A 27,066-nucleotide genomic window follows, 5' to 3' on the forward strand; every position below is an offset into this window, starting at 1 on the left:
TCTTACCCTCGTGGTAGACTTTCGACGCCAATCGCTCCAACACCGTCTAACTTAGACTAAGGCTCACATGTAGGAGATGACAATACATGACAAACATGATTGCTAACACTACAGCCCATACTTTTTGCGATGTGTAAGAAATGTTTTTTAGATGTTTCCTAAGGATCAGTATTGTAGGAAACTTGTTTGAGACATGTTTCCTACCTTTCAATTACTGAAACTTCTAGCTACTATGCTTCGACAAAGAATAAGGACTTTTGTTTATTAGCATTGCCTACTAGGGCATATGCTATCACAATGGTATAGTGATAATGTGATTCCTCTTTGAAAAACTACCCCTAATTAACTTGAGTCAAGTGGCTTACTTTTAGGAAAGAATGCTAATAAGAAAAGGGCAATGCTCTTGTGCACGCTTGTACACCCTTGTTTTTAATTACATATTTAGCTATTCTCTCATTTTTATTCTTATTTCATTGTGGTTGTAGCAGTTAATAAGTCACCTCAATGTTGCTACTGGCTGTGGCATCTTGATGGTAAACTAATAAAAACCTTTACATAGTACAAGTATCTTTTAAAGAATATGATTTGACTTTCGATCATTTGCAGGCCAAACTTTTCTTTTCTGCTAGAGGAATATCAGAAAGCACTCTAGAGCGCAATAAAGTGAAACAAAAGGTTTCTAAACATGGGGTAAGCTATATGTTGGACAAGGACATAATAAAACCTATAAAATATTTTCTTGGTGTTGCTAATAATAGTTATATATTTTGTGTTGCAGCTTGCGATGGTCTTTCCTTACTTCAAAGATGAGATAGTAGTCAACTTAAAGTATCGAACTTTGAAAAAGTTATTTTGGCAAGTAAGACAACCAACATGGGATTCACTTTTGTGCTTTCGCAAATAAGGTGTGATGGACTCTGCTTTCTATGTTGGTTATGTTGATTTTTCTTTTTACAGGAAAAAAATGCTCTAAAAGTGTTTTATGGTCTAGATGACATAAAGACAGCAAGTGACATCATCATTGTGAGACCTTTTTTCTTCTCTTTGCAATTAATCCTTTTGTCCATTATACTAAAGCTTTGGTTGGTACTTTCAGGTTGAAGGTGAGATAGATAAGCTGTCCATGGAGGAAGCTGGGTTTATCAATTGTGTAAGTGTTCCAGATGGTGCACCACCAAAAGGATCTGATTCTGAACCCCCTTCTGAGTCAGAGGTAAAATAAGATGAGTTCCATGCTTGTTTGGTATTTTACATTTCATTATCAAATTCTCTGTGGGGTTTTGTTCTTTCGTGGAGGTTCCAACTAGTAACCAGGAGGGTTCTCTACTAGTAAAATAAATTACCACAAAAATGAATATGAGAGAGAGAGAGAGAGAGAGAGAGAGAGAGAGAGAGAGAGTGTGTGTGTGTGTGTGTGTGTGTGTGTTGGGATCCCTTGCGGATAATGTGACTTATGGGGCCAGATTTTGATGGTATTGCAGCATAGGCAGCCCTTCCCTACCCTTGATTCTGATCGCTCTTGTGGGATGGTTCAACCTTGAAAGGCTTCGGCTAATTAGGTGTATCATCTCATGATCAAAGATCATCATGCTGGTCACCAAAGCCAATGCTATTTGGGGCATGCATAAATCTAAGTCTTGGTGGAAAATAACTGTGATGGAAAACTGACTAAACAAGACCCTGTTCAATGTAAGGTCTTTCTTTGGAGAGTGATGCGATGACTGGTGGACTTCACCTTGCCTTGGCTCTTTCAAAGCGCTGAATCTCAAACGGCAATTGCTTTTTTTGCATTTCCAGTGTGGAATCCTCTCGTCACAGATTTATTTCTTGGCCATCTGCCCCTGTGTCTGATATTTGGAGAGTTGTGGTTGGACTGTTGCTGTTCCCCTTTGATTGCGTCTTTCCCAAGGCAAAATATCCCTCTCCGGCGTAGCCACATATGAAGATATTGTTCCACTTTCTCAGATTTTGGGGCTGTTGGTACAACTGGGTCAACCGGAATGCATTTGTTTTTGTCCAAGGACATATTACTAGGCTCAAGGGTCTTCTACATTGGGAGTTAGATCTCGTTCATAGGGAGGTATTGTTTCCTTGGATGTAGCAATTTCTTTTCTTTTTTTACTCTGTATTCCTCATGTTATTGGTTGTGATTTGATATCATATAACTTCTCATTACATGCGCATGTGCACGCGAGAGAAAGAAAGATCTATTAACGTCTCTAAAAGGCCAGAGTGGCCTATGAGACCATAACCAATACAACCGGTATCATCATCTCTTAGAGAAGAAGAGATAAAATTTATGTGTAGGTCTACATGGTAGATTGGAATGAGAAGTATGAAAACAAGACTTTGCAAACTATCACCGACTGAGTCAGTGCGCCAGTCTGCCTCTATAACGAGCAATCGTGATGCGAATGTAACGCATATAGGCAGGCCTATGTTGCTGAGTAGGTACTCTAGGGCGTCGTGTTCTGCGTAACGTTGTAGCTTTGTGAACTGTGATGCCGCTTGATGCTGTACCTTGACAACACCTATCAGTAGGAGATGTAGTGTCTGGGGTGGTAGCGGTTGGGGGTTCAGCTACGCTGAAGAAGTCTGTAACTGCTCTCTGAGAGAGAGAGAGAGAGAGAGAGAGAGAGAGAGAGAGAGAGAGAGAGAGAGAGAGAGAGAGATTTCTTAGTAAAATTTTGATAAGTAAATTGCCTTTTACACAATGGTCGTTCCTTTGGAGATGTATGATCGGAGTGTTACAAGTGGGGCAAGAATTGGGGAAATGCTGTATTACTTTGCTCCAGTGTTTGAGATGTTCACAAGCTACTGAGACAATTTACCTTCTCATTTTGGAATTACCTGCCGACTAGAGATTTTCTAAATAGAACTTTTCCAGCAGTTGGGTGCCAGATGTCCTGCATAGAGATTCGGAAAAACATCTTGCTATTTTACAGAAATTTGCCCTGCATATTTAGATATTCCATATTCATCGATTGGGTCAAATTTTGGGCTTTGTGGACCATCTAGACTCAAACATTTATGGGTGTTCAATCATTTGGACCTACGGCTACTTTCACTGCTCAATGCAGCAATCTTTCTATAATTGCTGCCATGCAGGTGATTTAGATCTCTCTTCTATTGATGTGTTTAACAATTTGATTTTGTTTGAAAAGATCTTTGCCACGAAATTTTTTCTAAGTGTACATCTATGAGATAATGAATTTTGCTTTCACAAAGAAAAGAGTATAGGTGCATGGATGAGGAGTGTGGAGCTTTGTTTCTACAGCTGGGATGGCTTGCTGTCATGCCAATATGTTTACCAGGGTTTGTGCACCTGCTGATTATAGATTATTCATAGCCTTGGCCTGCTAGTTTTCAGTTCTTGGCGTCTGGTTACAATTGTGATCATTTCCTTCATTACGGCCTGGTTTTACTCCCCTTCTGCATTCTTCTGTTCATTTATATTCTCTCTCTCTCTCTCTCTCTCTCTCTCTCTCTCTCTCTCTCTCCGGTCATCTGTGTGTTAGTGTTAGTTTGCACGTGTGGCATTCTGCTGATCCTTTCTCTTTATGGAGTTTGCCGCGAACTGATCTCTATTCAAACAGATGACTTCTTTGAAACGAACATTGAGGCTTCAATTTTATGGGTCAGCTTTACACATGTGTGAGTGCATGCACAGGGCATATTGACGATCCTTTCTCTCTGTGGAGTTTGCTGAACTTGTCTCTACTCAAGCAAAGATGACTTTTTTGAAAACATTGAGGCTTCAATTGTACAGCAATATCCTATTGAAGCACAATATGTGTATGATGCCCTGTTGGATTATTTTCAGTGGAGTCATTATGGTTGGGTGGATCCTCTACCAACCTATAAATTCACAATGGCTCTTCCTAGAAATCTGGCACCATTGAAGGGATTCTTCGACACGACTGTGGTTGTTTTTCCATTAGCAATGTTTTAAGAAGTTGGGCAAGGGGTCCATATGTGCAAAAAGTTAACCTTGATCAATATGGTTTCTTTGAAGTAGGGCATTTGTTGAGCAAAAAATGCATTATAAACTGATTAGCTCTTAATTACAGCCCTAAAACTCAAATTAGTAAACTTTCATTAAAAAGAAATGCGTTCCTAGAGAGTGGATGTGTCCCATAAGCCAAACCCTAATTTGGGAGGACCCATACATCTATAAAAATATAGGCTGCCTACCACTCAGCCTTCTTCCTGTTTTGCAGATTGCTGGTGCCTGTGTCTACTGTCCACAGCTCCCGTTCGTGGAGGATATCTTAGTTTGAGCTGCTGTCTACTGTTGTTCTCCATCGGGCGCTTGTAAATAAACTTTCTATATTGACTAGATCGTGCATGCTTGCTGAAGTTTCTTCTTTGAAAATGTGCTGTCCTCTTGTAGACTACTTGAATTTTGCATCTTTTGGAAAAATGCGCTGGTTGGCTGCTTTGTATATATTCTTGCTTCATATAGACATCCATGAATTTATTGATTAAGTGTTGGTATATAATGTTCAAAGTCCATGTGATCCTTGAAAAATGGATGTTCATATGGATTACATTATTTTCAGCAAATCACATGGTTTGTATGAAGGAACACAATCACAGTTTTGGGGTGAACAATATTATTTGCCTAGTTCTTTTATTTTGTATCCTCGCAATTCCACTTATACGGGTTACACTCCTAGCCACATGTAATTTAAAGTGTCTTCACATGCTGAACTAGATGCATATCAAACAGTTAGAAATGAAGACGATGCCCTCATAGTTGAGACAGGTATTTTCTTTTATGCCTAGGGGGTTTTCTCCTTTGATAGGGATATCCTCACACCGTGCGAAGAATCCTTGTATGATCTTTAATACTTAATAAAATTCTCTTTTTAAGGGATAAAGAAAGATGATGCTTGCATAAATGAGACTGTAAGAATGGCAAACATGTGGCCAAGGCAGGGTACAGGAGCAACAGGAGAGTGACTACAACAGATTGTGGTATTGGTATTTCCTACTTTTCCATATATCTTTGAGCTTCTCAGGGGTCTTGGAAGAAATCTTAAGTCATTATAGCTGTGAGATGTATTCCTATTAGTAATTCTAGTGTAGAGATCATTACTGCTTAATTGTAGTTGTTCATGCACTATTGTGGTTAAATAGGGTTTTGTCATGTAGAAACATCTTGTGCATGATTCCTTTGTGCTGAAGACTATGTACGCTATTTAATAGTTTTGGGATGATTGATCACTTAAATAGTCAGTATGTATAAGAAACTATGCATTATGTTTTCAGTATGATAACAGGGTTCAGGATACCTTTTCTTCTTATTCCTTTATAACCTTCTCAATGTCTGTGCAGGACAGGAAATACTCTTATATCTGGAACTCCAAAGAATACTTTGAAAAGGTGATTTTGTTGTGTTTACTGTTTTTTCTTTAAGTATTATCTCAATGCAGGCAGGTCCATTGTTAAAGCTATGTATGCTTTTTTGGATAGGCGAAACGCATTATACTAGCCACTGATGCAGATGAACCAGGTCAGGCATTAGCTAATGAGCTTGCACGTCGTCTTGGTCGTGAAAGGTATACTATTTTGACTTTGATTGTGATCTCAATTTGTGGATTCTTTCATCTCCAATTTCTGTGTATCATTTCCAGGTGTTGGCGTGTTAACTGGCCAAAAGCAAATGGAAAAGTGTGCAAAGATGCCAATGAGGTGCGACATTTTTGTTGGCATAACTCAGGGTGTTAAAAGTGTGCAAGATCAAGGGACAGTTTTTGGAAAGCAACATGACGTTTAAAGGTGTCAACTGTGTGTTTACACAGTCTATCCAACAGAACAGGGCTGAAAATTGATTCTAAGTTGAAAAATGGGAAAAAGGTTGCTTGCCAAATGATAGTCAATATAGAACCTTTCATCAAACTGGTGGTTAAACTCATTCAAAAGATTGAAACTCTCAAGAGACTCTCTTGAATCATTTCAAACTTGTAGTGAATTTACATTCTTGTTAAAAATATGGGTTGAGGAGAACAAGTTTCAATTCCCTGCATATTCTTGTGTATATTCCTCCAAAATCCATCAAACTGCTGCCAGTATCAATCTCTCTCATTAAGCAGCTTCAACTGCATTTGGTAGCATCTTTTTAAAAATGTGTATCTTTGGGTGGGGCAGAGGCAGAGCTGTGTTAGATTCTCAAAAAGTGACTTCATCTTCTCTAAGCACATGCATGCAGTGAAGTCTCATGTATGTATTTCGCAATGATATGCAGCTGATACACTACTAGACAAAGCACAAAGACAAATTAATTGCCAGTTGTGCCAGACAGTATTGAAACCCTTGTTCAGGGCAACAGTCTAACACATTTAAACTCTTTATCTTGATCTCCCATATGTAGGCCACTTAGCCCTCGCAGAGAACATCTCAAGAGCCTTGACTGGCTGAGCGGAATTGTCTTTTACTCAACAATTGCTCCCTTGGGTCCTCCTGTGAGCTGCAATTGGTTTTACACCTCCTGTGGCTGCCACTGCTTTCCTGGGTGTTCCATTTTGCTCATCTGGGTGATACCTGTTCTGAGACATCCTGGCTCCAATGGTGATCTAGAATATTTGTGGTCTGCTCATCTCTGTCAACACATAAGGATCAAACTGGAACAGGAATGCTTGTATTCTTGTCCTCAATATTCTGAGTTTGACACCAAGCTTCTACATCCTGTTGGAGAAGCATGGGGAAAATTGCAATTTGTCCTTCTGTTGTAGAAGCAATTGAGTTACCTGGGGGATAAGAAAATGTTGGATCAGTGTGCAACATTGACATTGCCTGCCAGTAGTAATTTGTGGCCTGCAGTTCTGCAGCTGAGAACTCTCTCTGTTTGGTATCTCTTGATGGCACTTTTTGACCTTTTCTGTCCATGTGCTGTTTCCATGTTTATGCTCTTTTGTTCTAGCTGTTCCATAATATGATGTATTTACTTTTGCCAGCCCTACCAAACCACAGGCTTCTTACTGCCCTGTCCTGTGTTTTTCTGCAGGGCAGAGGCCAGTCTGGAGTGTATGCATGGATGCATGATCAGTTGCTCTCTCCAGTATAGTTCTAGTTCCAATTGTGGTAAGTGCTGCTTCAAGGCTCACTTCTCAGTCCACAGAAACAACCCCAAAGTTAGGCTGCATGTTAGCCAAATAGAGCAAAGAGCAAACAAGGTGTTGATATCTGGTGACATCTACCAACTGAGAACCATCATTTGCAGATAATGTGCTGTTGTCACTGTAAGGGTTAAACAAGTACATGGTGGATGAGGGAGGGTAGAAGGTCTCTTCCAACCCCACACAAGTATGCAGGTAGATTGTGAACATAGAGAATCATTGTTACTGGAAATGCACCGAAACTCCACTTTTTTTACTGTTTTCAAGGTTCCCATTTCCATTCTATTCCTGTTTCCTGTTTTGCCCATCTCATCCCTATAGCTAGTGCAAACTCCACGAAATTCTGAAAGTTTTCTGTTTCTATCTTTTTCTTGTTTCGATTTGTCTTTCCATTTTCTTGCTTCCCATAACTGTGTAGAGAATGCTGGAAGTGTACTTTTCTAATGATGAGATGTAAGAGTACAAGAGTATGAGTACTAAAAGTGCTCTAATCCCAAGGTCAAAAGCTCAGAGTACACAGTTGTGCTCATGTCAGGAGAAAACCCTTGTCTAGCCAAGCTACAAGTGCTCATGTATGAGATTGCATCCACATCTGAACTTCCAAAGGTAGGCGTAAGACTAACAAACCCCTCTGAAGTCAATGCTGTGACCAAAACAAGGCAGGGAGTAAGTTTAAAGCTTCGTGGAAAGCTTCAAATGTCTCTCATAAGGAACTTTGTGGAGCCATCCGCTACATTGTCATGCATAGGCACATAAGTCAAGGCTATTTTTACAAGTGTGCAAAGGAAGTAGGGCACGGACATGGAGAGAAGAGAAAGAGAGAGACGGTGAATGCAAGAGATTTTAGTGAGGGCGCTGGATTGAGATAGGAGAATGATGATGATGCAAGTGAAGAGAGGATATTGGAGGCGGTGATGAGCTGGCCATGGAGGCACCAAATATGAGCAGCCTATATAGGCAACCAGAACTCTAATCTGGCCAACTATAAAATGGTATGGAAAACACAAAGAGAACACAAAGTACAAGGCAACATGAAGAACACTATATATAGAATGGAGGATATAGATGAGCAAGATGAGAGCAGAGCCAGCAGCTACCCTACATTTGCATTGAGAGGGAATCTTAGATGAGTTCCTATATGCCTCTTGGAGGAGGCTACATGATAGCTTTATTCCTAGGAAGGTCTCTCTTTTCCTATGCTTGTAGCTCACAAAAGTCTAATGGTTGGGACTTGACTTGGATATGGGAGGTTCCTAGTGGCATGCATGAGATGTAGTGAACCAAAGGAGACATAGAGACACTACCTATGGGACTACCCTAGTGCTTAGGAGGTATGGAGAAGAGCCCTCAGCATGAGCTGGATGCTCACTCTAGATTACTTATAGACATAGTGGATGAGAGACAATGTCACAAATAGAAGTTGATTGCCAGTTGTAGAGCTAAAAATGCACTAGCTTGACTTAAACAGCCCCAATACATACATAATTAATGAAGAAAATCTCTTATTAAAAAAAAAAAGCGATCCTAGAGAGTTATTGTGTCCCACATGCAAAACCCTAGTTTGGGTTCCCCAAACTTTCTATAAATTGACATGCAGCCCACCTTTCTACCTTAATCTCGTTTTTGCAGGTTCAGGAGCCATAACTTTGCTGCCTACACCCCGTTCGCGGAGGACATCGCAGTTAGAGCTTCCACCAGCCACTTGCTACCATCTAGGGCTTGATTCTAGTTTTCCTCGCGTGTTTGTAGCTGTTGCCAGGCCCCAGGAGCTGTCTCCTACAACTGGGTGGTATCGCCTACAGTTGGTGGTTATCGCCATTAGGTGGCAATTGTTGCCAGGATCTCTCTTCTTTGCATGCTGCATTTTGGTTTTCTGGTTGCTGCATCAACATTTTCTCATCACTGTCTGCTGCATTTGCACCTAACAATTGTCGTGTAGATTTTTTCTCTCCTCAAGTACTTGCTTTTGTAGTCTCTCTCTCTCTCTCTCTCTCTGCCATCTGCATCATATCCAGCCTTCCTTGGTTATGTTTCTTGGTGTTTGATACTCGGAGGTTGCCTTTGCTGCGATTCGGGATCTGTTCGAAGTACGATATACGAAGGGTCAGATGACTTCGAATATATTCATGACACCGCACCAATCTCCATAGTTGGACATGGATAGAAACGATAAGGAGTGGGCCTCCCAGCTTGCTATTGCTCGATCCGACATGGGCATAGAACCATCAGACTACCATGGAGTCCACAGACCATATTAAAATTTTGACGCTGAGTATGAGATCATCCTTATGTATAGGGCTCAACAGGAGGTTGAAGGTAAGCTTGAGTTTTCTCCTTTAGATTCAGTGCGCAGAACTAATGATCTTGTAGGATCTTTGGAATCTCTACTATGGACCCGGCCATTCGCAAGTGGAACTTGGCTTGGATTACACATCACTTCAAGGGTATCTTTCTCCCATGCCAGGTAGGAACCCTATTATTTTAGATTCTATGCCAACTGATTCTTTGTTGTTGGATCAAGAGATGCTCATCAAGAAGGGACTCTTTAAAACAAGATTTGATTTGTAAGTAACAAGCAAGACATGTAGTTTTTCGTAAACTCAAAACTAGGTAAGAAGCTAAAGAAAGAACTTGTAAGTATTCCTACCTTTCCTTTTTCTTAAAATGATTTTATTTCTTATGATCAATATGGAGTAGCTGCATGTTTATCTAATACATTTAATGGACAAAAGGAATCTACGATGTTTCCTAGAACAACATCCATCACAAATCCATTTGGGCTCCCACCCATTCCTTCCTTCTTTTCCGTTGCACCTTCCTTTCGACTTCCATCAAGTGCACCACATTATATACCACACACCACACCGGGGGATTCTACACATGTAGGCATAGCCTTTAGGACCTCTACCTACTTGTTTCCGGGTGTACCTGTGATAGGGGCTTGTGGACCTCCCACACACACACACTTACGGACTATCCCTTTGGGAGTGCATCCTAGATATACTAGAGTGTGGATTGTTTTGTATCACAATTTGCCTCTATGGCATTACCTAGTGGACCATCCGATTATTTTATAGTGTCCCAACTGACATTTGGACCACACTATTATGTCTGAGTGTCTCTAGCTCCACCGATGGTATCATATGGACCTATATCCGTTTCGGTACCTTTGTAGCAATCGGTACTCATTGGACATCAGCAATCTATTTCTGCCTATTCATCCTTATCCCCTCCTCCTTGTCCACCACCACCACCACCACCACCATCTTATTCTTCATCTTATTCCAATTTCCATTTTCATAGATACCTCATGGTTCTAGCTGCTCATTTTCCAAGCATGCATTTAATGACAAGGCTTGTTTCAATGGGTCAAACTACACGAGTTGGTCGAATTTGATGAGGCATGCCTTAGACTCTCGGACCTATGGGATTTAGTGCAGGGGTTGGAACTCCAACTTCATCCCGCCCTTGTTTCATACAAGGTCGTGTACTCATGGAAGGCTTGTAACACCTTCGCTATTTTCAAGCTTATACAGGACTTGTTGCTTGAGTTTCATTCTCAGCTTTAGCATTTCGACTTAGCGTCCGAGCGTTGGGCACACTGACTGATCACTATGCGGCTTGAGATAGGACCCATCGTACCAATTTCAATCATGAGGTTCAAAATTTCAAAATCATTGATAAGGATGACTTGAAAGTCAAGTTGGTTGAGTATCAGCGTCTCCTCGTCGAGTTCTCAACCATTGGAGCTCCTAAGTCCTTTGATGATTACCCTGTTCCTTAACAAGTTACCAAGAAAATATTTCCATTTTGTGCAGCAAGTGATTTCATTGCCTTAGATGCCTACATTTTATGAGTTTGAGTGTCAGTTGTTCTATCATATACGGTTGTTCGATTAATTTAATAACACATTCTCGATAGAGGGGGTTCTAGTTGCATCTTTTCAATGGGGGCAATAGGGCAAGGGCACACAGACCTTAAATCAACGTCAAAATCCAAATAAGGCTAGTGAATCCCCAGGAACAAATCAATCTACACTTAAACATGGATGACAGAATGTACCTTTAAAAAATAGGTATTGTTAACATTGTCAAAAGGTTGGCCATTATGATGATAAGTGTCGATCTAAGGCAAGAGGCAAATAGCCAAAACCTAAGAATCAGACCCCCACACCTCAGTCAGGTAACCCCCAATAAGGGAAGCACGGTGGTGGTAACCCTTAGCAAGGACAATGGCGATGCTAGATCCACACCACCACATTGTCATCATAGTTGGCGGACTACTCAACTCTAGAGGGTGGGTTTGATTGGTTTGCAGAGACCCACATCGTCTCCTTAGAGACATTAGATGCGAGTCTCATTCACATTTGTGAGTTGTCTCTTGATGATGTGCATGCAGAGGCCTACTCGTTACAACCAAACAAGGTAGTACATGTTTGGCTTGTGGACAGTGGAGCTACCCATCACATGACTCCTAGAGTGGACATTTTTATTTCCCGAGCCCTAGCTTTGGCCACTACATTTGGCCCTACGAACTTTGAGTATTTTTGCTTAGGATATCTTGGATACGACTCTCTTTATGAGCTATCGCGTCAGGGGACGGTTGAGGGCCTTCCATGCCTAAAACTCTCTCGAGCGGTCTGTAAAGCATGTCAACTAGGTAAGCAACATCATACACCCTTCTCTCAATAGAACCTCTTAGGTTCATTCATGTAGATCTTTGTGGTTCCACATCCATTGCCGCCTTAAATGGTACATTGTACTTCTTTTTGATAGTGGATGATTTCTCTAGATTCTAGATACATGTGGGTGTACTTCCTCAAGCACAAGTCTGATGCTTTCACTTATTTCAATACTTGGGTGTTACTGGTTTTTAACCAGACTAGCTGTCGTGTGTATACTATGAGGAGTGATTCTGGTGGCGAGTTTACCTTCCATGAGGTTTTTGAGTTTCTACAAGAGCAAGGTATTGCACGCTAGCTTATCTCTACCAACTTCCCTACATTGAATGGAGTCATAAAGCATAGGAACTAGACTTGTCATAAATATGACACGCTCTACGGTGTTCGCAGTAGAGCTTCTTGAGCGCCTTTGGATTGAGATTGTCTACATTTCAATGTATATCTTCAATCGATGCTCGACAGTGGTGGTCCCTAAAAAGACTCCGTACGAGGCATTCTTTGGCTCTTAGCTTGTTATTTTTCACTTTTGACTTTTTGGTAGTTGTGCTTATACGCACACTTCTGATGACAAGATAGGAAAGCTGACCCCTTGAGTCGATCTCTTGATTTTTGTGGGCTATTGTTTCAATCCCACTATCCATTTGCACAAGGATACCTTGGGTCAGTCTTTTGATGCTCATAGCTATTGTTCTGTTGCAAAGAAATTACTCTGCTTAATTCATACTGGGCTAGATCTTGCATTCTCAGTTAGTTTGCTTACTCAGTACTTTAATGCACCTAGAATGTCTCATTGGGTTACTTGTCTTCGTATGTTAAGATTTTTAAGGTGTAGCTATAATTTCTGACTAACTTATGGTTACGATTTATGTTAGCAAGGGTATACTGATTCTAACTGGATAGGAGATCCTGACACTCGGCATTCTCATGCAGGCCACCTCTATATCTTGGGCACGACACCCACCTCTTGGGCCAGTCGTAAGCATGAGACGGTAGCGGTTTCCACGGTCGAGATAGAGTATCAGGCTCTCTTTGATGCACTACGGAGGCCATCTATCTGAGGAACTTGCTGGGTGCGCTTCAGTTCCCTTGCGAGTCATCTACAGTTGTCTATTGCGATGACCAGAGTGCCATTGTCCTTACGGGTAATCCTATTATCTCCCCTTAGACATGGTACGTGGTGGTTCACTACCATTTCATTATAGACCAGGTTGAGGTAGGTACAATTTCGCCTAGAGTTTGAGCGAAAATTTTGCAGATATTTTAACCAAGGCGATCAAGTGGTCGATTGTACAGCATCTTTTACCGCGGATCGGCTTGGGTATACCCTTCTCTACTTCTTCCGATTGGGGAGAGGGTGCTTCCCTCATACTTCTACTTCTAGTTTGAGAGGGGGCGGTTTCCTTTTCTTGATAGTGACAGTGATGATGTTTACAGTTTTTTACTTTCAGACATTTATTTCTTATGTATTGTGTATTATGGACATTTGTAACTTCATCCGCACTGTCAAGATGATATGATTATAAAAGGGCGATAGGGCAAGTGAACAATTTTCTTGTGCCCCCTTTGTATTATCCTATGCATTGACACTCTATTTATGTAAATATGCATCTGTGCGTATTTATCCGTGTTCAATTACCTTTGGAGTGGTTGACTCTGGATCCACCATAATCGTGGCATTGCACATGGCAGTCTTTTACGGCAATCTTTTTCTATGCTTGTATGTTGGCTTTGCTTGTCTTGCTTGCTTATTCCTATCATCTTTCTCTCCAAATATTCTCCATATGATTGACACAGACACATTGTTTGGAATCCCTAGGTACTTATCCTAGTAGCGTGTGGGATTGTTTTGCTTGTTGTATGAAGGTAGTGGAGCTATCCATTCTTATATTTCTATACTTCGGGACAGGATGACTCAATGAAACGAACATTGATTTAAAACCTTCACTTAGTGCTAAATCTTTTGACGCATCACACCGAAAGTCCTAAAAAAAAGTCCATTGTTGATTCCATGCGTCTATGCAAGACTTGGTAGGCCCCTAGGCAATTGGTGCATACCCTTGGTCCGATACCTTGGTCTCTGTGGGGTGATCACTTGGGCTCCCTTGGTAAAATAACCATCTCCTATGTAGTCTTGGTAGGTCAGTAGGTAGCCGAGGTGCACCCTTTGCCTAATGCCTTGGCTGCTTTGGGATGGGATGCCTTAGGGTGGAATAAAATATGTCTCGAGGTCCTATTTCTCATGACTCAGTTTTGGGCATGAGAGGGGGTGTTGAGCTAAAAATGCATTGGCCTGACTTAAATAGCCCTAAAACATACTTAATTAATGAAGAAAATCTCTTAGTTTAAAAAGAAATGCGATCCTAGAGAGTTACTATGTCGCATATGCAAAACCCTAGTTTTGGTGCCCCAAACTTTCTATAAATAGGCATGCAGCCCACCACTCTCCCTTAATCTTGTTTTTGTAGGTTTCACGAGTTATAACTTTGCTGCCCATACCCTGCTCGTGGAGGACATTGTGATTAGAGTTTCCACCAACCAGTTGCTACGATTTGGCTCCTGATTCTAGTCTTCCTTGCGTGTTTGTAGTTGTTGCCAGGTCCCAGGAGCTGTCGCCTACATGTGGGTGATGTCGCCATCAACTGGCAGCTATTGCCATCAATTGGCAACTGTTGCTAGGATCTTCTCTCCTTTGAATGCTGCGTATTGGTTTTTTGGCTGCCCCCTTGACATTCTCTTACCACTATCTGCTGCGTTTTCACCTAATAGTTGTAATGCAAATTTTCTCTATCCTTAGGTACCTGCGTTTTTAGTCTTTCTCTCTCCTGGACCACTGTCTGCATTAGATATTGACTTCCTTGGCTGCATTTGCCGGTGTTCAACTCTTGGAGGTTGCTTTTGCTGTGATTCGGGATCTATTCAAAGTACAACACACTTTACAGCTCATAACCTCTTCCTTGATCCTAGAGATATGAGAGTTCAAGGTTTAGTATTCACTGTATAGTGTGTTTGCTGCATGAGCAGTGCATATTCATTATTCATTGACTTTATTATTCATTGTGTGCATTGTCTCTTAGTTATCCTAAGTTCCTTGTACTTTGTATTTTGCTTCAGGTTTTTCTCTGAGGTGTTAGCAATAGAATTCTCTTTTCTCGGGATTAGAACACTATATATAGAAGCTGAATGAAAATGAATGAATGAGAGTATGGATGATAGGATTAGGGGGACTTGAACCTCTGTATCTCATGGATGGGGGCATAGGTGTTTGAGAGTGGTGTTGGACTTTGTGGTACTTGAGACAGATCCTGAAACACAACACCACTAGTCCACTAGTGGCTCTCATAATGTCGGATGAAGATGGCAGCAGAAAATGCAGGTCCAGCAGCTGCAAAACACAGATATGGCAGGTTCATGATGATGTTAGAATTGTTGATGATGGTGGGAGGTAGGGTGACTGTTGGGCAGCCTGCTGATGATCAAAACACAGCCTGATATAATTGTCCATACAACTGGGCGGCCTGATAACATGAGAATGCAGGTGTAGTAGAGCTTCTAATCAGGTCAACTGCATGGAAACTGATGTCACCAGGCTGTGGCATCACCTGGATGAGCCCATAGCAGCTGGGCAGGTTGTGGGCAGCAAAAAACTCATGTGACAGCAGCTAGAACAGATCCTTCACCAATGGTGATGTCCTTATGATGGCGCTGGATTTAGATGGACTGACAGTAGTTTCGTGTGGCTAGCAACATGAGGATGGAGGGTGGATGGCTGAGGGCTGGGTGTCATGAATGACCAGGGATGAAGGATGCATGAACAGTTCACTCTATTTATATAGTAATTTGGTGCATTTCCCTGGTGTAAAAATTGAGGTCATTTATTTTTGCAATCAGCATTAATTGCTTTTTTGGGGCTGTTTTAATGAGAACTAATTAGGGATTAGTGCACTTGCCTTCGAGTTTCCAGAAATTTTATAAGAGTATGCCACAATTTCAGTACTCATGGTTTGATTTGTTTTGACACGAAGGTGGTGTAAATTTGACACTTGGAGCTCCCATGCAGAACAACAGTGACATGCTGTATGGAGTCAGCAACAAACCTCAAAAAGAGAGTGGCTGAATATGAAACACTCCAGGATAATGACAGCCTTTTGTCACCACTGTTGGACAAGGGAGGATTGAAGGTCACCACACACATGCAAGTAGGGAATGTACACAGAATTATTGGAAGTATACTGTATAATGATAAGATGTAAGAGTGCAAGAGTCAGAATATTAAAAATGCTGTAGTCCTATGGCTAAAAGTTCCCCCCCAAAAAAGAAAAACCACCACCAATGAGAACCGTTGTCCAACCAAGGCAAAAAGTACTCGAGTATGAGACCTTGTTCACAATTGAGTTTCTAGAGGTAGGCCTAAGGCTATTAGTACAATTAGCCATCTCAATATTTTGTGGTTCTTCCTTTCCATTATATCGACTTGCCAAGGGATATAGGGAATAGAGAATCTTCTTATGCCCTTCCCTCTATACAATGCGTCAAACTTTTTGTTACCAAGCTTCACCCCATTACCACTTTCCACCTTGTTTAGCAATCTGCTTGTGTTTGCCTCAATCAACACTATTGCTCAACAAACCAATTTTATTGGCTTCTATTTTGGAAAATCCATGCCAATCTACATGAGTAAATTAAGAATACTTGTTGCCATGAAATGTATCTTCCATGGGGAAAGATGCTCTATGTTGCAAGAGAGCTGCACATTCTACAAACAATTGGTCTCTTCTTGAGTATGGGTAACCTTGAGGTCATGCCAACTCTACCAATCTATTGTAGAGTAGAGAATGGCAAAGGTCCATTTGTTTGATGCCGTAAGCTAATCCACTTTATGAGCATAGCCATTAGGCTAAGATCTCAGTGCTTGCCACAAGAGATATTAGCCATAGGTCTCCAAGAGGTGATCTCATTATTGTTGACAAAGAGGAGTCAAATTTTTGCCAAGCTATGAGCATAGATATCAGGCTGAGACTTGAGTGCTTGGCAAAAGGTTGACTCCTCGTTGTCAACAAAAGTAAGATCACCCGCTTGGAGAACTTTGGTTGGTGTCTCTTTGGCAAGATCATAGAGTTTAGACGCTAGACATTGCTCATTAAGGTCAACTGCCCTACCCTTTGAGACAATCTATGCAACCAAAGAGATTTGTAGCCACTTTAGGAAAGAGAACTTGAGAGGAAATTTGTGCCATTTATGAGCTTGGAAATTAGTATCTTTAACCCTTTACAAGCTAGCCTTGATTGTTGTTAAAGAGAAATTGTAGAAGGCACTTCTCTTCAACAACGGCTAAGACTAGAGTTTGACTACACCCTAATATAGAGGGACCATCTCCTTTGGGGAGATTTTCCATAGGTTGCTGTTGTGGCCATAGTAGAAGGATTTGCCTTTCTAGAAAGGGATGAAGGATTTGGGGCCTTAGAAGGGTGAGGACCATGATAGAGATAATGGAGGAAGTGTCTCACAAGTAGAGGATAGATGCCATCACTTCTTATTGGCTTTTTTCCATGGGGAGATATCTTGCTTGGAGTGATTGCGACTAGGAGAGTTTTCACTCTCATAGTGGAGGACACTAGAGTTAGGAGAGGGGATTTGGATCCATAAGAGTTTTGTGGATGGTCTTGTGAGAGGATTAGAGTAGTGGCTCATTGCAATAGGAGTTAGGTACATGGATTTAGATGTGGTTACTTGCATGATGAATGGATGGGGACATTAGGCCAATTAGAGGATACCTGTAGAGATTACAATGGGATCATGGATAGTAGGTATGGAGAGACTCTTTCCTTGAGAGTGGGATCAAGGATTATAGTGGGATCAAGGATAGTAGGTATGGAGAGACTCTTTCCTTGAGAGTGGGATCAAGGATTATAATGGGATCAAGGATACCTGTAGAGATTACAATGGAATCAAGGATAGTAGGTATGGAGAGACTCTTTCCTTGAGAGTGGGATCAAGGATTATAGTGGGATCAAGGATAGTGGGTATGGAGAGACTCTTTCCCTGACAATTGACCTTTTGATATCTTGTTTTTGGATATAACACTAGGTTGGGGAGGTGGATTCGAGTGAGCAGGATTAAAACAACTCTAATGGTAGCTCAACATTGGTTTAGATAGGGTATCTCCTCACCATTCTTGATTTTCTTTTGGGGGAGTTTGGATGATAACTTTAGACTTGAGAACAGTTCACTCTTCTCTAGTTAGTAGCACACACGAGTTTAGTTGTTAGCGCATGGCTTAGTTATCCTAGATTTCCAATAGCTTGTGCTCATGTGGAGAGTGAACAAGTAGAGGAGATATAGATACATTTTGCATGTGGGACCTATCCAAGGCTTAAGAAATGTGGGGGAGACCTCAAGTCATGGTTGCCTCTGTGCATTGTACAGTACTGATTGTACCGTTTGATATGATAAAACATGTCGTTTTTGGCCACCGTGTCTATCATGTCCTCTCTTGTTTCGTCTGCACTTTTGACCAACGCATTCGGCCTGTGTGGCACTTTTTGGGGGGTGCGAAGCCTTGGATACCTCATCTCACCCCCCTTTTCTAGCTATCCCCCCCTCTCCCTCTTGGATTCCATCCAGTAGTAGCCCTCTTTTGATTGTTTGATCCTTCTCTCATCTACAAAAGATGCTCCTCTTCTCCATGCTTCCACACAATTTCAGCCAGCATTTGCCATTCTCATCTCTCTCTCTTGGATCTTGAATTGATTTGTGATTTGTCATTCTCATCTCCCATCCCCTCTTTCGTGCTCCCTATCAAAGCATTTTCCATTCTTATCTCCCATCCCATCTCTCTCACTCTTGCTTTTTCAACTTTACCCCAACCCTCGGCCTCTTCCTTTCTTTCAACTTTTAAGTTTCAAGAGTCAAGACTCAAGCATCTCATTCTCTCTCTCTCTCTCTCTCTCTCTCTCTCTCTCTCTCTCTCTCTCTCTCTCTCTTCCGAGCCTCTTTATCCATCATTGGCACCATGACTTGTGAGAAGCATGAGGCCTTCAATTTGCACGCGATCCATGTGAAGAGGGACACAAAGAAGTCCAACTCCCACCATTGGACATGCAAGTATTGTGGAAATCGCTATACAAGTGGTGCAACTAGGCTTCTCCAACATCTTTCCAAGACGGGGGAGCAAGTTGCTCTATACAAGGAAATCCCTCAAAACATCACAGATAAGATTCTTGCCAAGATGGGAGGGGGATTCACAAGAGGAGGAGGAAGTGGCTTATCGGCACCACCTCGTATGCCTACTAATGAGAAAGCAACGTATGTGGGCGTATCTTCAACCGATGTGGGAGAGGCCTCTACCATTGGTGATGGAGACTCCACATCCGCATCCAGCTTGGGTAAAAGATGGAGTCGAGGCTCATACTGTATCGGAGAGACAATCCTCTCTCTCTCTCTCAAGCTCCCGGTCATGTGCGTGGATCGGTTGCCTTTCTTAGAGAAAGGCAATGTCTTGTGGATATTGAAATTGCATGCATGAGCAATGGAAGAAGATGGTAAAAGCCATTGCCAATGTGGGTCCATGTGAAGGATGGACTGGCGTTACATACAACGACATGAGGATGAAAAAGCGGAGAGGATTGATAGAGTCCTTGATTCTATTCGGGCCGCTTGGATAAAATATGGTTGCTTCATTCTCACCGACGGATGGAGTGATTGTAATAAATAGGGAATCATCAACATACTTGTTTTATGTCCACTGGACACTTACTTTTTGCAGGTTATAGATACCAACAGGAGGGGGAGGAAAACGACAGGCGCATTCATCTACTACCACATTCGGCAAGCTATCATTGAGGTATACATTGCCTTTTAAATTTGTTTCACTTTCTTTCATTATGATAATTGATTTATGCATAACTATCTATCTTCCTATTCTAATTTCTCTCTAATATCTATCTCGATTCTCTCTTTTCCCTCGGGTCCCAATCTCCATCTCTCTTCATTCTTGAATCTTGAAAGGCTCAACTCTCTCTTTCTCTCTCTAACCTCCAAGTATTGTTAGTATACTTGTAATTTGTAAATTGTGATCGTAGGTGGGCCCCTCGAATGTGGTGCAAGTTGTTACCGAACTATCGGCTCACGGACCATTTACTTGAGGCCGAGTTTTCCACGATTGTGTGGACTCCATGTGCAAATCATTGCTTGGACTTGCTCATGGAGGACATTGGGAAGCTCAAGTGGGTGAAGAGGGTGGTCTGCAAAGCTACATCAGTTGTCACCTTCTTTACGGTAAAGGTAAAGGTGCTTGCAATGTATTGTGAGCATAGCACACTGGAGTTGAAGAAGCCTTTTTCAACTTGGTTTGCTTATATGTAGTTATTGCTAGAGTGCCTTTATGAGGTGCGGTCCACCACCTTACGCCAAACAGTGGTGTTCACTCTATGGAATGAGTGGGATGAGTATGAGATAGAGGAGGCCAAAGCCATGCAACGTTTGTGCCTTAATGAGCAGTTTTGGCAAAAAGTCCATGCTATTGTCATTGTTGTGACTCTCTTTCATAGGGTGTTACGTATGAGTGATTGCGAGAGGTCCACCATGGGCCTTCTTGTTCACTTCTTTAGAGGAACAATGGTGGAGGCACGTGCTTGCATAGTGATCACAAAGATACCTCGTGCACATGTTTTAGAGATGGCAGAGAGGAGATGAGCATGGATGCATAGGTCCATCTATGGTTTTGCCGCATTGGTACATCCGGGCTATAAGTCACCGATGGTCATGGATGATAGAGGGCAGTGTTCGGATCAGCTTGCTTACTTGACTTGTGTGGTCCTTGTGGATGACCACAATGCGGTGATGGAGGAGCTAGGATACTATGTAGTTCAGAGAGGGCATGTGGCTTTTGTTTCTTCCACTTGTTGAGGAGAGAGTCACTTGTGAAGCCTTTATTTTGGTGGCAAAACTTTGGATATGCATTGGAGACCCTTTAGCCCTTAGCCATGAGGATCCTTGCCCAAGATTGCTCTTCGGGTGCATGTGAGAGAAATGAGAGTGCCTATTCTCTCATCCACACGAAGATTCACAATCGGCTCAGCACATGACAGTTAGAGTGGCTAGTTTATTGCCGCACTAACTTACACATAATGAAGGCTATGATGAGCATGGGTAGTCCGAAGCAGGTAAAGTTTAAACACTTAAATCATAAAATTTAAAAATTGTTGTTTTAAACTTTGAACTTTGAAGTTTATAATTTACAATTTAGACTTAAGCATTTACAATCTTATGTGCATTGTATAGGTGAATGTTGATACGTTCAAGTTGGACACTCTTTTAAGTGTACATCAGGAGGTGGATGAGGAGGAGATGATTTTTGCAGAGCTTTGTAGAGAGCTTATAGCAATAGATACTCGTGACACTCGTAGTCAGCGCGCTTGTGGGCAAGGAGTTTGAGGAGGTGGTAGCAAGGGCATGATCATTCGGTGCACTCCAACATTGAGGACGGGTGGTTTGAGTGACTTGCAGACATATGTAAGGTGGGGCTCTAGTAGCTCACATCCTATGCCTCATGATGACATCTCCCCCTTGCCTACATAGCCGCTACCCAAGGAGCCATCATTTGATGATGATAGTAACCTCATCAAGGAGGATGATTATGAGTGTGCCTCATCATCCGATGCCGAGGAGTCATCTTCGGACTCTCTTGATGAGCACTCAGATGGTTCTGATGATGATGATAGTGATGCCTCATCATAGATTCATAGGTCTCTCTCTCTTTTTTGTATCTACTATCATTGTATTCACATGCATGATGCCACTATGATACACTAGACTGTAGTTGTATAGCATGTTTTGCATGGTCCATGTGACCGCGATGGTCACCCTCATGTATTCATCTTATTTTGTAATGAAGTGGCTATTTCCACTTTAAACATGTATTTTATCTTTTAATGATTTATGGTTTTGGAAACAATCATGTATTTTTTTTGGTATTAGTATTGTACCGTACCTTATAAAATCATAAGGTACCATTTAGTACCGTATTTTATTGTACCGTACCATATTGTACCTTTCATACTTGACAACTACCCTCAAGTTGGTATTTTATGGTAGAATTGAGACTATAGTTGATCCAAGTAACTTGGGGGGTAGTTGGTTGGGTCATAGGTAAAGGCTTGGCATGTGACTATGAGGGTTTCTAGCAGAGCTGATCCTTCCTTAATTTGGATAGAACTTAGTTGCCGGATTCTCATCTAACTTCTTGCCAGATAAGGGGACTGAGGGTCATTTTGCCATAGATGGGAGCTGGTTGATGGTATCATTGCTTGGTTGATTTGGACAACGAGATGCATTTTTGTCATTGATCATAGGGTATCAAGACACATCTTTAGTAAGGATTGTCTCTAGGATATGGACATAAATCATCCATATATTTTGTGGGAGATGGAAGAGGTAATTTTGAGTGTACGAGGAAGAGGGGAGATGCTGTTCTTCATGTATGGAGCTCACACACAAAAACCTGTTGATCCACATGCTTTGTGGGAGATGAGAGGTAATTTTGAGTTTACTATTCTTGCAGTTGTTTTTTAATTGAGGTGTTTATTACTAGAACTTTCTTTTTCTTTGGAAAAAGAGAAATGTACAAGACATCCTCAGTAAGTGGCTGTAAGTCTAGCAGAGCCTAGTACTCAATAGCACCCATCTAAAATGATAGATATGCTGATTGTCACCGCGTGTGATCTTTCTATGAATTGAATGAAACTTGGAAAACCATGGACGATGGCTACACATGTGCCTTGTAGCACCGCTATCCACTAGCAATGAGGATATGAACACAACTGAATATAAGTGTGACTGGCAATCTCAATAGAATCTCTTGACAAACACAATTACACCAACAGAGCTAATCTCATATGGTCAATGATAAGCATACCCATGGCTATTTCATCAGGGTTCAGTCTTGGCCTTTGCAGGCCCTGCTCTGAGCTGTGCGTAAGCATCACTCATTGGCCAAGTTGCCTCTCCCCACACAATATAACATTAGAAATGCATAAAGTAAAGACGAGTAAGATGAACAAACTCTTCCCATCTCCTCATTCTCTTTGCTTGAATGATATGTTCTTACAGAATATCAGTCGTTGATTTCATGCAATATTCAGATACTAGGTCTGCAAAATTATTCTGAAACCTATATTTACTGTTTTAGTACATACATAAAATGATCCACAAGAAAGACCATGTGAAGATTGCATGGTTGGATTCAGTATAGCTATTGCCGAATGATCCCTCAAAAACATGACAAGTTATTTATCTGTTTATTCGTTTGGGAGGGTCCAGGGAGGATTATTTGTAACTTTTGTCCCATTATTAAGCTAGTGTTAGTGCTCTTCATACGTATGTACAACACTCTCATTACCTCGCAATCTGGTGGTATGAGGTTGCTAGTGATCACATGTGACTCTAAGTATGTACTAATTATGTACTTCGATTTTTGTGGGCCATGAAGTGATAGTAGGTATTAGAATGCTTTCCGGTTGGCATCAAAATCTGCCTTGAGAATTAAATCTTCCTCTATGAGATTGTTGAAAGAAAACTGGTTCCCTGTATTTTAGCTTTGAAACACTTTAAGGACTTTATGCCTGTAATATTGTTACTTGAGAAATTCATTGGGGACCTTAGAAAAAACTCTGGTTTGTGTCCAACACATGGGAGATTTTCTTTGAGGAGGTATTGCGGGCTATCTCATGTTTGTTAAATTTTCTTTGTCAATTGTTCTTATTTAACTAGGCAGTGCAGTAACAGGTTTTGATGAAGCTGGGCGAGGAAGCATTATGCAATGTTGTACAAACTGCCGAGCCATATCCCATTCGTGGACTGTTTACATTCTCTGATTTCTACAAGGATCTGGATGACTATTATCATGTGATTGAGGGTAATGAACTTGGTGTTTCGACTGGATGGGGAGGACTTGATGAATTTTACAAAGTAAGTCTTTGGCAAGTCTCCTTCTGAAGCTAGAGTACTTTGGGAACATAGATAAGTTTTTTGACAAGTCTCCTTTTGAAACTAGAGTACTTTGGCGACATAGAATATGTAATGTATCAGTTTCAAATAGCTTAATTTAGTTTGGAATACTGAAAAAGGAGTTTTGGATGGTTGCAGATTCCATTTTTAGGCGCATATTTTCATGTGCACATACCCTCAATGCCCGTGGCACATGCATCACATGTGCATATGTATATACTATGCACATTATGGTGTTTTGTGCACATCAAACCTGCATAGTGCATACATGTGCACCTATAATGCATGCACATGCATATACTACATGTCACATCTGTTATCTGCACACATGTATATTGCATTGTAATAGAGGATGGTTGTCCTGAGCCCTTGGGACACAGTCCCAAATGAATTTGCCAAAGAGGATGCCAAAATGGGACGGGAGACATTCCCTGTCCTGTCCCTGACAGTCATCCCCCATCAAGGCTGTCCTCTACCCCATCCCCTTGTTAGGGATGGTTGACACGGGACTCTTCTGGCAAGGCAGTTAAACTTTATTAATCTGAGTTTCAGCCTTCTTCTTTCCATGCAATATAACTTATCCTTGTTTCTTACCCTTTGTCACACAAACAAACATAGAGATTCAGCATATTCTCATTTCCAAATCAGCGACACTTCGCACCCACCATATCCACTCACATACCACCCCCACCCCCACCCTCCACCACACACATAGCTTTTCTTGTAGCTTTACTTACTTTTGGAGGGGATCAGATATCTTCAAACCCCAAAAAATCTCGTCTTTCTTGTGGTTAGTAGCATGTAGGAGTTTGGCAGTTGGCTGTTGGCTTGGCTAGATGTCTTGTAACATGTGTGAGATGCAGAGAGCCAGAGGGGGCTCAGAGGTACTGCCTATGGGCCTTCCCTAGGGCTTAGGAGTTGTGGAGGAGAGCCTTTAGGATGGTCTTTCATGGTATAGCTGAGACTAAGTTAGTGACTTGCAGGGTAATAGCTTGGGTCATAGATAGGGGCCCATCAGTTGGATATGAGGATCAAGGGATTTACTCCTTTATCATTGTTGGCCAGCAGTTGAGCATGATTCTCAATGCCAAACTTCTTGCTAGGCAGTGGACTGAGGGCATTGCAATTGATGGGAGCTAATTACTAGCATTATTCCTTGGTTCATTTGTACTGCATGGTGCAGTTACACCATTGATCTACGAGACATCTCTACTATTGAGGCTCTCACTAGGATCTAGACACAGATTATCCACATAGTCCATGTGAGATGGGAGAGACTGCAGGGTGAGTCAGCATATGAGGAAGAGGGATGCTTTTATTTCCAGGTTGAACTTTGACGTCTTCTTCCAATTTGAGTAACACATGATTTGGCATTACAGCTCCAGCCTATCTGACTGGCTTTTACTGAGCCTCTGTATGTATGATGTACTTAGTAGTCCTTCACATGGCTTATTTACTTTGTATTTTACCTCTGGAGCTTTTCTTGAAGTGTTATCTATGGGATTTTTTCTCTTTAAAAGAACGTGTAGGATTGCATGTCTGGATACCCATGCCATTTGGTTTTGAATCTAGATAGATGGGCGAATGATGCACACGTAAAAATTCTACAAGCCATCTCAAATTAAAAGCTCTTGAATCTTGTAATAAGTCGGCATGGAGAAATTAAGTGCTCTTGAGACTCCAGCCAGACACTAATTTAAAAGAGTATTTTCATTCAGGGTTCCAGTCGTCCGTGTCTATGAGTAGCTGATGTGATGTGCTAAGTTTTGAGTAATGATGGGTACTGTGTACCTTATGTGAGATGAAATTCACTATTCTTATATGAGCAATGATCACAGGTTGTGCCAGGTGAGTTGACTTTGGTAACTGGAGTACCCAGTTCTGGAAAGAGTGAATGGATTGACGCAGTCATGTGCAATTTGGTTGAGCTGAGAGGTTGGAGCTTTGGTCTTTGTTCAATGGAAAATAAGGTTGTAATTTCCTCCTAATTTGTGTTTGTTTACGAGTCTCAACTATCCTAATCCTTTTCCAGCTTCTTTCAGCTTTAGAGAAATTTAAACATTTATCTTTGTACGTGCACTGTAGGTGCGTGAACATGCAAGGAAACTGCTTGAAAAACACTTGAGAAAGCCATTCTTTGACGGTTTGTATGTATTTCTGTTCATCATATTGAGCGAGTTTGGTCGTAATTGATTTGCTTCATTAGCTTGTTAGGTGTGTGACAGAAATTGAAAAAGCAACCTTGAAATTATTCCCAGATTATGACTAACTTGTTTATTGTATTTCTCATTTGTGTCCATCACATCTGATGATATCTCAGCATCTCATGAACCTCCTCCACCGTTTGCCTAGTGTCATTATTTTGATGGTGTGTCAGTTATAATTGCTTGAACTGAGCCTGTATTGTGTAATACAACAAGGTTAATAGTATAGAGAAAATGTGCAACACGTAAAGGTGATGTACCCGAAGGTGAAGCTTATTAACTGGATAGAGATTATGAGTTTTAGATGATATTGATCTAATCTTACTGCTATAAATTTCTTCTCTTCATTTAATCTACTCCAACGAACTGGTTCCTCTTGGCCTTCCTATTCTAGCCGAATGGGTTTCACAAGCTATTGCTTTTGGGAAGGAGACTAGATCACCACTCAATCCTTTGAAGCAGTGATCGTTTCCTAGTCCTCCCAACTAGTAAGAATTGAGCGTTTCGCAAGCTATCCCCTTTGGGAAGGAGAGTAGATCACCACTCAATCCTTCCAAGCAATGATTGTTTCCTAGTCCTCCCAACTAGTAAGAGTTGAGCATTGTGAATATGGAGTTCCACTATGGTCCTGACAATGGAAGTAAAATGTCAAGCTAGAACTTGATTAGCTCAAAGTGAATGGGATGCGACAGCATAGTTGGGGGATTAGGTCGGGGCTTGCACATCTTTATGGTTTCTGCTGTTTGTGTGGGCATGGCTGTTTTGCAGGCTTAGGGTTTCACTTGCAGCTTTACTCTGCCACGAGTGCCTTCCCACACTCTTGCCCTTAGTAGACCCTCAGGGGGACCATGCCTCAAAACTGCTAGTATGATGATGAGTGCCACCAGGTGTTTGCGGAGAGAGTAGCATGTGGGCCCATTACTTGGAGACACACACGAAACTTCTTCCACTCTCTGGGTTGGTGCAGGAGTTTGTGGCTGGAGGCTATTGAAAACCACATGTCGGCAGCTCCACACTGCCATGCTTGCTGCCTTGAGTTTTATTAGTTGCACAAGCA

At 41.5% G+C, this 27,066-nt stretch overlaps 1 protein-coding gene across 8 annotated transcripts in view; it reads left to right on the plus strand.

Moving 5' to 3' along the window:
• LOC148029740 (primase-helicase Twinkle, chloroplastic/mitochondrial-like) overlaps positions 1–27,066 on the plus strand; it is a 123,563-nt gene that overhangs the window by 91,974 nt on the left and 4,523 nt on the right. For 7 of the 8 annotated variants that reach the window (XR_015692090.1, XR_015692089.1, XR_015692091.1 and 4 more), the window contains exons 8-17: positions 607–690; positions 779–859; positions 958–1,023; positions 1,097–1,213; positions 5,341–5,388; positions 5,479–5,564; positions 5,640–5,697; positions 23,584–23,766; positions 25,644–25,775; positions 25,891–25,952. Coding sequence is in view for 3 of the 8 variants with exons in the window: in XM_087686056.1 (XP_087542182.1) it covers positions 607–690; positions 779–859; positions 958–1,023; positions 1,097–1,213; positions 5,341–5,388; positions 5,479–5,564; positions 5,640–5,697; positions 23,584–23,766; positions 25,644–25,775; positions 25,891–25,952 (917 nt within the window). In the remaining 5 variants the exon portion in view is untranslated. The remainder of the gene's footprint in view (positions 1–606; positions 691–778; positions 860–957; positions 1,024–1,096; positions 1,214–5,340; positions 5,389–5,478; positions 5,565–5,639; positions 5,698–23,583; positions 23,767–25,643; positions 25,776–25,890; positions 25,953–27,066) is intronic. The other variant, XR_015692093.1, reaches the window with a different exon arrangement.

Source organism: Lygodium microphyllum, chromosome 10 (genome assembly GCF_053477565.2).
Source record: "Lygodium microphyllum isolate KBCC chromosome 10, Lygodium_microphyllum_v1.1.10, whole genome shotgun sequence".
In the NCBI taxonomy this organism is placed as follows: domain Eukaryota; kingdom Viridiplantae; phylum Streptophyta; class Polypodiopsida; order Schizaeales; family Lygodiaceae; genus Lygodium; species Lygodium microphyllum.